Genomic DNA, 13,955 nt, shown 5'->3' with positions numbered 1-13,955 from the left:
GATGCTATACATCCCCAAAACGTTTCGCATATTTTTTTGGAGTCGACATGGTAAATCAAAAATACTACATTAAACTATTTGTTCAGAGATGTTTATAACGGGCTAATCTATAAGTGATGCAAGCTATTTTGACACTTCCTCTCAGTAAGTAAAAGTAAAAGACCTCATATGTAAACATATGTAAACGTATTTCCTGTTCCTTACTTTTGTGTTGAATTTTGAGGCTGCTTTTGAAGCTCATAGTCGTCATTATGATGGTTTCTCATCACTGTCTTTCGTATTGGCATAGAGAAGTGTTATTGGCAGGCATCATGTTGTAATAGGAAAATTGGAAAGACTAATTAATAGCTTCGAGTCAATTGACATAATAAGTTGCAAACGTGCCAGCCCTGTTTCTGCCACGTTTCTCATGTTTGTCTGCAGCAGGGTGGGAATGTGCATGTCTGAGGCGGAACGCCGTTCTCAGATGAGCCACTGAGCAGTTTTCGTTTTCCATTATTCAACAGCGGCTGGGGAAACATTGCCGTCCGATGCTCATGTCACGTTTGTTTGACAGCTTTTGTGAAAGTCCTCCAACGATCAGCTTTGTTCATAACGTATGGCTTCCGTCAGACGAGCTGTAGTGCGCTCACATCTATCAGTATGGATAAGATAAAAAAAAATAAACCGGATCCTAAACGTAAGCGGGTGAGACATCCTGTGGACATGCCAACGTCGTCACGTATTGAATCTGTTAGCGGGAACTGCTTTCGTGAGCTACATGTTAAGTGTACCAATGTCGAGCCTCCTCCTGTGATTAGAATACACCACCCTGTCCTGTCTGCAAACAATCCACACTCCTCAGATGGAAGATTATTTCATCCACACCCAAGGAGATAAGTGCTCTCGCTTGCCGTTGTCTCCTCTTATCTGACCCCAGCGCTTGAGTTCAGAAGCAGCTATTTTCCCCGAGGCAGCATAGCATAGGGCGTATGAAAGTACACACAGTACATATGACTGCAGTCACAAAAGCAATTTTGCATGAACGTTTAAAAAAAAAAAAAATATTCACAAGCCTATGTTCAAACGGGACGTCGTCATATTTATTTTGTGGTATACGACCATCATTCCTTGCATTGTATCAGGTATACTTTATATTGTATTTATAATGTCTATTTAAAATAATACATTGATCCCATCAGAGAACTTAACAGAGATCGGCTTCTAATATTGAAGCTGCTCTCGGCTAATCTCAGGTCGTCTCCCAGACATTTGGGATCTTAACTAGGCCACCGTAAAATAAGTGGGACACAGTATTGGCTCCGGAGGAGTTGGCCTCCAATTGCCACAGAAAGTTACAGCAAGGCCGTATTTCACCTCCAGCCCACCGCGAAAAAATTGCAGTGAACCAGAGTATGAAAATGACTTACGACCCATTGCTTTTTATGTGTAGAAATACTTCTAATCTATAATATTTCAAAATATAAAGTGGTGCCAACATTTTCATCCGAACTCTTCGTGTGGACGAGGCACGGCGGCAGCCGTTGTGATGACAAGCGAGGCATCAAATTAGTTCAAATGTGTTTGAGCTTGAACTACAATTGGACCACGCGAGAAGACGGAGGACTTGGAGTCAGGTTCTCATGACAGTCAACGGTACAATCGTGATCAGATCACAGTTGTGCTCGCACACGTAAACATGATTACATTTCATTTGAATATGTACTCAAATGTACCGTAAAGGGAAATGTTGTGCAATGCCAACTTTTCTAGTCAAATTACATACATCGGCTAAAATAGTTGAGAGAAGAGGAACAAGCTATTCTTGGTTCGAGTCCACTGAAAGGTGACTAGCCTGTTTTCGTATGAAGACGTGACTTAAAAAAATCCGTTAAAAAAACTGGTTGCATTTTTTATTTTTTTTTTTAGTTTTTAGACTTTGTTTTTAAGCACTAATTAATAACACTGGTAATATTGGTCATTAAAATCCAAATGAGAAAATTGCACACGGTTTCATTTACTCATACACTCTAAAAACAGTTGGGTTAAAAATAACACAATTTTGGGTCAAAAATGGACCGATCCACTACTTGGGTCAATTTGACCCGACTTTTTGGGTTGTTTTCTGCAAACACAACCCAAAATGGGTAGTTTTTTATTTTATTTTTTTTTCACAAAACAATGCAAGAAGGTGGGTCAAATTGATCCAATTAGTGGATCGGTCCATTTCTGACCCAAAATTGTGATTAGAGTGTAAGGCTCAAGTTACTGCGACCCTGATCAATGACACTGCCACCCCCCTGGGGTATATGCAACTATGAACCACACTTATTCTCCTCTCTTAAGTGCACTCCCACTTCCTTCCATTTCCCACATCTACTCAGGCCAGCTGACTATGTTCCTTTTTAGACATTGAAGGCCAACCTCTCGCCGTCACAGTCACAGCCTGTAACCACATCCTGTTGGAGTAGGAAAATAGGGACATTATGGCAGCCGCCCGCTTTTCTTCCAAAAAATGATGCTCGTGTAGATTCCGCCTTCTACGTACCTGTCAGGTGAGACTTATTAACTGGCGCTGGTACAATTTTGTTGGAACTTCAAACGGGAAATTATTTACTTAAATTTCTACCCTCAGGCTTGTCTTGCATGGATGTTTTCTTGGTATTACTAATGTTTTTTGTTGTTTTTTTTGCATTTGCTCAGGGGAAGCATACGTGTCACCTATTACAATTTTATCAATGTGTGGTATTTACAGGAAACGATCATTTACTGCAAAAATTCTATCTTGGTGTTAGTGTTTTGCGAATGTGTCAATTTAGCTCTATACTGCCCCACAAAGGACAAAGGCTAAAACTTCAGCTTTGATTTAACAAGGGACTCCCAAAGCTTTTGTTCAGGGACCACTATACAGGGGAGGCGTTTTTCTAAGGACACTCTCCTAACTTCAGTTCAACACACAGGACCTTTTTTTTTTTAACATAAAGTAGCCGAAGCAAATTCATTTCAATTAAATTGGCGTGCACTGCTTCCACTAACATTACAAAAGTGCAGTTAATGTTACCAACCTAGCAACTCTTCCAGTCCCTGTAGGAAGTATTTTTCGAAAAAAAGGAAATAGTGACGAGCTGAATCATTTTCACTGTGGTTTTTTTTTTCCATTATGAAAAGAAAGGAGGCCCATTTGTAGTTATACATTTTTAATAATTATACAATATGAATGAAAATTATTTTGCAGACCCATAAGTCTGAAAACCAATCTTGTAAATTATCTGTTTGCGCTTCAGAATAACTATTGTTCTACATTGAAGGAAAAACGTTCATTTTAGCCTTTCAGTTGCTAATAGACATTCAAATTATCTTTTTTTTTTTTTTTTTTCTTTTTTCCCTCAGGTGTAGTCAACTATCACACAGTCATGATGAAAACGGGTGCCACCAAGTTGGGGCTGCCCAAGGCGGGAGTCCAGGAGCGAGCTAAGCAGGCTTCATTTGCTCCGTCTTCTTCATGCTCCAGCAGCACCTCGACAGGAATGAGGACTTCCAGATCGTCCAACACTCTGGCCTCAGACCAGCGACTGAGCAGGGTGATGCCCCCGAAACTAGCTTAGAGCTGGGATCTTACTCGCTCTTTTTCTCAAACGCGTACGGATGACTGATGTTATTGCTACTAACAGCGGTGATGTTTTCAGCTTAAACGAGCCAACAGTGATGATGCTCTGACAAAGCCCGCACTGGGAGCTGCTGCCTCGGGCTTGCGCATGAAGAAGACCGTGACCACCGGAGCCATCTCGGATCTTGCCGAGGCCCGCCCCCGCAGTCAAACCGGTGAGCCAGATAGGTCACAAAATTTCAAATAATTATGAACATCCCCAGCATAATAAAGTTTTGTACTTTGAGGGTTTTCTGTGTTCATGGTTGGCATTTGTATTTGTCAAGCAGTATCTCAAAAAAGTGACTACACCCCTCATATATTTGTCAATATTTAATTGTTTTTTTTTGTGTGTGGGACAGCACAGTATATAGCCCTCACTTTTTTGTCAGCAGGGTAGACGTTAATGACTGTTTGTTGAGTTATTTTTAGGGGAAAGTAAATCCATAATATTTTATAAGTTGTTTGTACACTGACTACTTAAAAATAGTGAAGTGTCATTTCGCCATTGTTGTGCCATGAAAAGATACAGCTTGGTTGAGGGATGTGCTCTTGTGTGATTCTGGATTTACCGATGCTAATGGTACAATTTCCCATTTCAGCCACTAGAGGGCCACACACACTAATCCTAAGCATTCAAAGAAAGGTTGGCTGCAGTGTGGTGCAATGTTTTGGTTCGCACAGGATTTATTTATTCCAAAATAGAGAGACTGGAAATTTCATTCTGCTCTTCTGACATTTACTTAGCTGTGTCAACAGGTCATTTTTTGAATTACAAATAAGAAAAAAATTTTTTTTTTTGAAGGAAGTTATGTCCTTTGTCGCCTTAAAATGCCGTTTCCTTTTCTTTGCCAATGCCATCGGTGCATTGCAGATCAAAGCAACAGGCTTTGAATGAGAATAAACAAAAAACAAAACGTTTCAATATCCCAACCGCTCTGATCGCTAGTTGCAAATGCAGACTGCTGACATTTGCCTGCAGGATGTCCTGGTCGATGGCAGAATTAATTCTTTCGTTAATTACAGCAGGTCATCCAGGTCCTTAAGAAGAAAACAGCCCCAAACTATCACACTGCCACCACCGTGTTTGACTCCAGGCATGATGATGAAATGCTGTGTTCGGTTAACTCCAGACGGAATGAACCACAAATTCATCTAAAAAGTTACTTCTTCCTTTAGAGCTCGAAGGCTTTGGATAAAATTATCATCTAAAAACTGCACTTTATTCTTACTTAGCTTGTCTTTGTGAGGGAATAAAATTGGCTTAATTATCCGAAAAGTAAAATGTGATAAATATGCACACAAAAAAAAAAAAAAATCAGACGTGAGTGAAGTGGGCAAATACAATCACATGACATGGTAAACAGAACATGAGTTAACCTGAATAGTTTACAAATCCTTTCATACATTTCAAACTTCTGGATTACAGTTGAATTATAAAATCAAAAGCCTTAAATCGTCCTACCCATTCATTGTATTAATTGAATACATTTCTTCAAAGTCGTCTCCCGCGTTCATCTATCTATCCTTCATTAGTCCCAATTGTAGCCACGGTATTTTATCTGATCAAGGTTAAAGCACTTTTTTTTTTTCTTCCTGTTTTTTTTTTTATTTTTTTTTTTACATAGGGTAAGTTGAAAAGATTTTATGTACAGTTTTCCTATGAGTATGGAAAATGCTCATTGTAGTTCTTCGCAGCATTAATTTGGAACACTCTCCGTGTTTCTGACTTTGGTTTTGGTGTTTCATCCACAAAGTGGATTCGAAGCTCCAATGCAGTTCTTCCTCTTGGGGCTGTTTTGCTGAGGTAAATATAATTGGGTTGAGACTTCAAACGAGATGAAAAACCACGGTCAAGTAACGCTTGCACTTCTGAGGAAGGAAAAATAAGGCACCGAATCATTGCTGATTATGAAAAGGTGCATTATAAATTCATCCCTCCTCTGATACTCACACTGGCCTAGTTTTGTGAACCAATTTCTGGTAAGCAGGCATCATCAAGGAAATGAATCTCACTAAATAATTCTTTGTCATCAAGTAAATCTTGTGTGTTATATAAAGGGACATTGGTGTTGCTCATGGGAACAATTGTGTCCTGTTTAGAATTAAAATGTGCTAATTTGTCATTCCGGTAGAAGAAAAATAACAGGTTAAATTTGTATTTTCCCTTTAAGTATATTGTTATACATTTGGCTTGGGCGGACATTAGATTCTGACAGTATGACAACCGTGAGCAAAAATATTGCGGAGAATCATCAAATCTATCAGTAAAGCTGACTCTGGCTGATCTGTTCTGGATCTTTGCCAGTTTTCACTTTCTAAGCTTTCGAAACTATTTCAAAACATTATCTATGAAAACATTTCATCGCAACAATTCCCTATGCTTTATTTGATCCCTGATCCCATTTGATTTCAACACCCAGAATGTATTTTCTGGTGATGAGGTTAACACCACAAATGTGAAGAAGCTTTATAAGGTTCCCCGGCACACAGCAGGATTTCCAATCTGTTATTTTTGTTAATGGGTTCCGACTTGGCACTTTACCAATTCTACCATGTTGTCCGACAGTAGGTTTTCGATGACTTATTTAAAGTGCCTCATCAATAATTCAGTCGTTGGAGGAGGAGTCCCTGTGGAGGGTGCAAGGGGAAGAGAGAGAAGGACTAGACTGTCCCGCTCTATAAATAACAAGTCTGGTGAGGGTACAAATATCCAGTACATTGAAAAACATTTTCAAATACGGTTTTTTATCTCATGTATATCATCCATTCCTGAGTCAAATTTGGTGAAAACCTTTGTCTCCGTCAATCCGTTTTGACCGAGAACCCTAATCCTGTATTTTTTGATCGCAATCAACGCAAAGGATGATTTGATTCAGGGGTATTATTGACCTCCGGTGTATTTAGGTTTTCCCAACTAATTCCGAGATGTCAGACGTGGCCCTTGCCAATGGTTGTCGAGGCCCTCATAGCTGCCGGATGAATTAATCACATACGCCTCAGTCCACTGGGATGACTCAGGCTGCATACGCACTCATCCGTGACCGACGCACACTGACACAAGCACTAAAAGATATTAATTAAAGATAGTAAAAAAAAAAAAAAAAAAAAAAAAGATAGTGGCTGGTTGTCCTTGATATATTCGACATGCGCAACCAGATAATGAACTTTCACATCTCCACGACTGCTCTACCCAAAAGGCGCACTATGAAACCTGTCGCCTTGTTTACTATGCACGCGTACACTGTCTGCGCTGTCGCTATGTACATTTTTGACATCACAGCTGGAATTTTGCGCCTTGTCTTGTGACCGTTAAGTCCGTATAGAGGCATGGCAGATAGGGAATGTCTTACCACATCTTGAGAGGGGCCTGTTGTGCCAGCAGAGATGGAGTCCCTGCGGTGAGGAGAACATTCTTAGCAGGATTATGGATATGTTTGTTTACCAAAGGTGGATGTGCTGATTTAAGTGGAGGCGAAAGCAGCATATTAAGAGAGGCAGATGGAAATCAGACTTTATGTAACATTCAGGAGACTTGTGAATAGGCTTGGAAGCGGTTGCGAGGTTGACTGTCCAAGTGGATGTGGGCAGGAAAAGACTTAGAGCAACCACAGTTATTTTATCATCCAAATCCGCATGAACCAAAAATAACACTTCCACTTAAAACCTGCGTTGCTGTCTTATTGTGAGACTGCAGGGTTATGTATTTCATGATTATTTTCATCAGTGATCTGCTGCTGTTAGACGCCTCCCTGTGATCTTTTGGATAATGATGGCATTCGTTGTGCATAATCAGTAGATTAGTCGGATTTTAAAAATGCAACTGAAAATTTGGTTCCAAAAAGTGATTATTATGTAAGGAAACGTCAAGTTATACAACCCTTCAGCTTTCCCAGTAGGTCCTCGCATGGCTGTTTAACTCAGCATACAGAACGTGGGGAATGACTAAAGTACCGAGTAGTGTGAGGAAGGAATACCACTCTCGTAGTATGGGCTGGCAACACTAGCGCAGTTAGAATTTTTTTCTTTTTTTATATATTTTTAAATGTATTATTATTATTTTTTTTACAAACCCCAAAACATTTTCTGAAAATGCTGATGAAAATCCTTTGAATGGTTCCTACGTGGGGAAATGTGGGGAAAAAAAATCCCGGAAAAAAATATGTGGTCTGATACCTTGGGGGGGTACAAGCATATTTGGAGGTGGAGGGGGGCAGTGCCCTGCAGCCCCCCGTTTAGCTCCGCCAGTGGCTGGCAAGAGGTGGCGTGTAATTCTGCGTGTGCGCGCGTGAGAGAGAGAGAGAGAGAGAGAGAGAGAGAGAGAGAGAGAGAGAGAGAGAGAGCGAGCGTTTGTGTGTAAGTATGAGAAGCCACACCTCCTCATCCAGTTGTTATCGCAGCGGTAATGATGTGCATATGATGCTGCCTGCATACCCGTCTGCCGGCATAGCAAACTGTCACCCTTGTGGAGGATATGCACACTTGTGCTTTGGCACACATTGGCAGCCACTCGCTGTCAGGACACGTTGTCTGCCTCCGCAACACACGCGCAGTCACCCCGACACGCTCGCGCCATCGCACACTCCCGGAAAGGATCGCCTCAAAGAAGACCCGTAGTGGGAAAGAAGAATAGGAAGAATTTCTTATGTCTCTCCTTCACTGTGACTGAGTGTTGGCGATTGTGGATGCTGAACAAACGCGAACACGCTGACATCCCCCCAGCCACCCCCCCCCCCCCCACACACACACACATCACTCCCCCGCAGCCACAAATTGTTGGATTTGTCCTCACCGTGTGGAGTGTGGGAGTCGCAGATTGGAGCAACATGGGGAACCAAGCGGGGAGACAGGACGAAAGCGAAACAGGTCTGCTTCAATTGTACCTTTTGTCTGCCACACCTTAGTGACACTACTTTTGTTTAGTTAACATGGATGAGTTGACTTAATGATGCTAGGCTGACTAACTTGTGTGTCATGTGTTACTGCGTGTCTGAAAGAGAAGTTTTTGACTGATGAGCACTGGTAGAAATGCCCCGGAGCTATCGAGGCCATTCGTCATTTATAAGGTCTTCTTGCGACATCAAGCCCGCTTTGCCTGTTTCGTGGCAGCGTTCACTTAATATCGGTCTGTTTGTGCGCCTCTGTGTCGTCCGTCATTGCAAGTGTAGGACGGAAGGAGTGTGCGCTTTGTCTGCCAGTAAGAGAAGCTGCGATAGGAGCGTCGCTCTCTCATCTCTCCGCTGCCCTGAGCAAAGTGTGCCTGCACCAGATTTCCATTTCACAGTCTCTCTCAAAGGCAGCAAGTTAAATATCTTCACAAGTGTAAAAAAAAAAAAAAAAAAAAGGGCCCAAAATGTAGTGTATATCTCCTACTGTCTTGTTATGTACAAATCTCAAACACCCACAAATGCAGACAAAAATACAACCCACTTGCTAGATCTTTGCTGTAGTGTATTAGTACACGCACACACCCACACCCACACGCACACTCAGGAATATTTTTGAACAGCAGTGGGTTGAGCCGTACCAGTTTGTTTTGCAAAGCATTTTTTAAAACATGGGTGACAAATGTTCAGATTGAAAGGCGGTGTTTGTTCAAGCACATAATGGTGCTGAACTTGTAGAAATTAGTATTAGTGCAAAATATAATGGATTGATTTGTATATGTTAAAGAAACCTTAAATGATTCTAGATTAACATCTCTACTTTGACCCATGCTCATGAACTTCAGTCCTGCTTCTGGAGGGTGTTGCTGACGCAACTAACCATTGTCTCAATCATATTTTGTTGTCAGCAGCTGCGGTTTTCCTTGCCTATAACTTATTATGCCAATAGTTTAATTCTTCTTCTGGGCATGTCAAATGATATATGAACAATATTTGAGAAGTGACTGACTGACAACTTCACATTTTCTCGGTTTTCGCCCATAGGCAGCTCTCCGGTTCGCTCTAAAAACAGTTGGGTTAAAAATAACACAATTTGGGGTAAAAAATGGACCGATGCACTACTTGGGTCAAGTTGACCCAACTTTTTGTGTGTGTGTTTTTTTTTTCAGAAAACAACCCCAAAAATTGGTAGTTTTGTACAAAACAACCCCAAAAATTGGTAGTTTTGTACAAAACAACCCGAGAAATTGGGCTGTTTTGCACTAAACAACACAACAACGTGGGTCAATTTGAACCAATTTGTGGATCGTTCCATTTTTGACCCAAAATTGTGTCATTTTTAACCCAACTGCTTTCAGAGTGTACCTCCTCGCTGGAATAACCATACACAGACAAAAAAGCCCAAATCTGGAACTGACCTTAGGCCATCCATTTTTCCATCCACTCTTTGTTGATCTCTATTTATTGTTTGTGTTGAAGACTCGTGACCAAACTCCCTGACACTTGGCAGCTGCTCCTGGAGGCACAGTGTACAAAGAATTATAGGAGGGGAAGAAGTGTATTCAAATATGATGGAGGCTGCTTTTTGTGAAGTGCAAGGCTGAGGGTTACGTTGCGTTGTGCAACGTTAAGACTGTCATTATCACAGGCAGTCTGCAACGACTGCTGCAACGCCGAGCCTTTCTGTTCCTCCACTGGATTACCGACACTGCGGCCCAGACTATAGACTGTGGTCCACATGCTGTCAGCTGTTGATGAATTGACACGGAATTATAGTCCAATAACAGTGTGCCTATTTTCAGGGCTGCTATTCAGTCCCTTGTACCCATGTGAGCCGCGGAAAAAGAAAAGCTTGAAACATATTTGTCAAGTGAGGTCAACTAGATTGTCCTGACTCTCTCATGGTCAAAAATGGAAGTTTCACACGTCTGTGGTTTCTCCACACACAAGTGATTGGGATGCCTAATAGGAGCTGTGATATTTCGAGGTATGCTGTTTTCTTCCCTAAATTGGCGATAGGGTTCTTACCAGTAAAGAATTTCATCATGTTATCATTGGAATGTCATTGTTTTGCTTTTTTTTCTTACCGTACCAGATTTAGCATCGCTAGGCTACAGCAGTTATTTGACTATTCTCGGATGGTTTCATGACCAAGGGCCACTAACGTGTATTAAATGTCTGAAATTACATTAGAATTGTGTAGTTGGATCATTTTTATAAGCATATTTCACAAAGGAAATGAATATGACTGGGTACTTCAACTTTTTGAAGGCAACGACACGTATATACGTGTATTAGCATGATGCTTTTCGCCCTCTTTTAAATTTGTTTGCCCATTGTGGATTCATATCTCGAGAGAAATTATTTTTCTGGAATAATTGCTAGCCGACCCAAGTAGCAACCAAGAAATTGGAGCCATTTCGGGTTGAGAGCATTTTTAGTCCAAAGAATATTCATTAGCCGGTGAAAGGAGTTACATCAAGAATTCTAGCATATTCAAAATGAGACATTACCCGCACAGAACTTTATAACACTATTAATTATACTATATGCTATTAAACTAACACGATTAATATGCTAGGGTGATCAATTCTATCTAGCGTCCACTTGGTTGAGTTCTGTGGAAAAGCATTGTTTTATTCTCAGTCTGCATTTGGTGTGTCCTCCCTACAGATATACGCTGACGTTTGTCCTCTTCCCGGTTGTAAAATATTTTCCATGTTGACATTTCCCTTAACCTCCTGTTGGCAAATTTATTTCAAAGATCTGAGGACAATATTAAGCATGGTGGGGCAAGACAAGTAAACAGTATTTGTTTTCCATTTGGTGAAGAATTGGCTTTGATTTGAGTGACTGGCACAACAGAGTGAATGTTTCCAGTGGACGGACGTTTTTGCATGATTTCGAGTAGGTTTGGGGAAAAAGGCTCACGTTCGAGAGGAAGCAAATTTGACCAACTTGTGATTGCCCGGACACTGAGGAAGTTACCTCATTTGTACTTTCCATTAAATCTAGTTGGCACAGTAAACAAACCTGTCTTTTTTTTTTTTTTTTTTTTTTTTTTAAATTTCAACCTTCCGTCCACAAGTAAATGTGTTTGTGTTTAAAAATGATGCTTTTGGCATCAGTGTGCCATCCAGTTACAACATACGAAATTGATGAGCCAAGCAATACGTGCCAGCTGTTCCAGGTCTCCTGCTCTACCTTCCTTTTGTGCTGCAAAAACAAGCGCAGTTGTGAATTCAAGGTCAAACGTCAATATATGATTTTTCATAGCAGAATGTTAGTTCCCTCAGTCAAAGACCCATCTGATTACCTAGAGCAACTGCTGACTGTGCTATCATCCGTTTTGCAGTGTGTAACAGGTCCTCAAAAGGGAGTTTTTTGTTTTGTTTTTTACCGCTGAGATTGTTATAGAAACTGCCTTTTTTTTATTAATAGACTTTGTCATGCATTTCTCAAGAAATTATAATTGTTTTTCCCTTTAGCTGCACATTGAGCCATATCGAGGCACTGAAGCATCCTGACTAATCTGTGCTCAGTCAGTGTGTCATGCAGCCTCATTCCCGAGCCTCATTGGAATCTCTTGATTCCAGTCGGACGACAGAAATGCCTGTGGGTCTCAGTGTCTGACTGATAGGTGCCTGTTGACCCACTTCATGGTCTGGTCGGTCAGACAAAAGGAAAGCCCGACATACTTTCTTTGGGGCAAAAGAAAACGGACGGCGCAGATGCATTCTTCCGTATGAGTTTGCTTGTGATGGCGATATTAACGAAGGCGCATCAGGTGCCAACTGGCTGACACTTCAGCGCCTGCAGTCATTAAGTGATGCTAACTCTTCACCCATGACCCTCCTTTTCTGGAAATTAAAGACATCAAGCACTTTGCCCTCCACTTCTCGGCTGGCATGTCGGCTAGCAGGCTGCAGTCAACGGGACGTTATTGGACCGCGTCCAGCTTTCGAGCTTCGACTGTGATTGGAAAGCTTCTCTTCATTAAGAATGATTTTTTTTTTCTTAAAAAGCCTGCGCAGTACATTACTGTGATGTGTTTGATCAAGAAAGAAGGCCTTTGATTTATGACAGCCTACTTCATTTGCATAATTTAATTGTCACATTAATTTGTGTCTTTTCTGTTGCTGTGTCAACATTGTACTCCTCAATAATTCCACATTCCTGTTCTGAACTATTCAACTCATAGTCCCCTTAAATGGGACAAAGCAGGAGATGTCGTGACTTTTTAAAAGCTCTTATTTTACCAGTGGAGGCAGCGTCAATTAACAATGTCCAAACTAAAGGACTACTCTGCAAGAATGAGTCATCTTGGAATCTATTTAGGGAAGCTCCTCTTTGAACAAGTTAACTGCCCATTTCTCAGATTTAATGTTTCTCTGTGGTGGGTAAATAGTTTGGACCTAAACTGACCCTTGTGCAAGCTAGCGCTAAATTAAGGACTTGCAAATGCTGAACCAAACTTTTTGTTTAGTGAAAGAAGCGCATAGTGCGAACAGACTCTGCATTTTACATGATTGAAATTAGTAACTATGTAAATTTTTGTTTGGAGTCCTCATAACACAAGCAAGATTTTATGCTGCATGTATGAAATTAAAAACCCAATAGCACACATTAAATCAGCTTTGTATTTGAAGAAGGTGTTTTGCTTTGAAAAAAGGTTTAAAAATCATAAAGTAAACATTTTGAGTTGTGTATCAACTGTATCGACTTTTTACACAGCACAGGCGGAAGGCAGTGTTTTTTTTTTTTTTTTTAAACTAAACACATATAGCACTGCACCCTTTGCTATGATTAGCAGATGGTTTACACAGTTACGCAGTATGTACATTTCAGTTGCGAGGCATTTCTGTCCGTTGACGGCAACATTCTGCTGTCTGGTCAGCGCCATTCTAGACTTCTTCGTCACTTCGAAAGCGCGTGGTGACATCGTGGTTAAAGAGGTGGGCGATGCAAAGATGGAGAATTAAAAGGCTGTCCCACGGTCCTGCTCCTTACACATATGAGAATTCATCCTAAACACATCAGACTCTCCGCCCTTTCTTTTGCACAAGCACCTCTTTGTCTGTGAAGCATGACAAAATGGCAAGTGGCCGTAAACTCTCAACTGGTTTTCAAATTCTGTCTGATGCGTCAGCATGATAATGTGTCGTTGCACCGTAAATGCGCATTTGTAACGTTAGCATGCTATACATTCAAACTGCGCGCATATGCTGAGTGACAGTGTATGTTGTCCTCATTCTGTCAATCACAGAGTCAAGTTGTCTTAGATGCAGTCTGCTGAAAATGTGACTCCACAGTAGATCTCCAAAGCACTGAACTGCTCAGTGGCAAAAAATAATCTGCTTGGAATCTAGGTGACGTATGCTACGTGTTGTATTTTTTTTTCCCCCTACTTCATCTTTAAATCCTCACAACGTAATGTCTCTAAA

The 13,955-nt window shown here is 41.0% G+C and overlaps 2 protein-coding genes across 6 annotated transcripts in view; one reads left to right on the top strand and one right to left on the bottom strand.

The window, feature by feature from the left end:
* Nucleotides 1-13,955, top strand: part of specc1 (sperm antigen with calponin homology and coiled-coil domains 1) — a 44,225-nt gene that overhangs the window by 6,403 nt on the left and 23,867 nt on the right. For 2 of the 4 annotated variants that reach the window (XM_086057036.1, XM_086057034.1), the window contains exons 2-3: nt 3,370-3,560; nt 3,666-3,801. In XM_086057036.1, coding sequence (XP_085913162.1) covers nt 3,393-3,560; nt 3,666-3,801 — 304 coding nt within the window. In that variant the 5' untranslated portion in view covers nt 3,370-3,392. Of the gene's footprint in view, nt 1-2,388; nt 2,535-3,369; nt 3,561-3,665; nt 3,802-7,948; nt 8,492-13,955 lie in introns of those variants that run through there. The other 2 variants (XM_086057035.1, XM_086057037.1) reach the window with 2 other exon arrangements.
* Nucleotides 1-13,955, bottom strand: part of timm22 (translocase of inner mitochondrial membrane 22 homolog (yeast)) — a 43,764-nt gene that overhangs the window by 8,503 nt on the left and 21,306 nt on the right. The window contains exon 2 of one of the 2 annotated variants that reach the window (XM_086057095.1): nt 6,979-7,021. The exons of the other annotated variant lie outside the window; for it this stretch is intronic. The gene's annotated coding sequence lies outside the window, so the exon portion shown is untranslated. The remainder of the gene's footprint in view (nt 1-6,978; nt 7,022-13,955) is intronic. 2 annotated transcript variants of the gene reach the window in all.

The sequence above is a fragment of the Filicampus tigris genome, chromosome 17 (assembly GCF_054856515.1).
Source record: "Filicampus tigris isolate MCC_2025a chromosome 17, RoL_Ftig_1.0, whole genome shotgun sequence".
In the NCBI taxonomy this organism is placed as follows: Eukaryota; Metazoa; Chordata; class Actinopteri; order Syngnathiformes; family Syngnathidae; genus Filicampus; species Filicampus tigris.
This window is presented reverse-complemented; position numbering and strand designations above follow the sequence as displayed.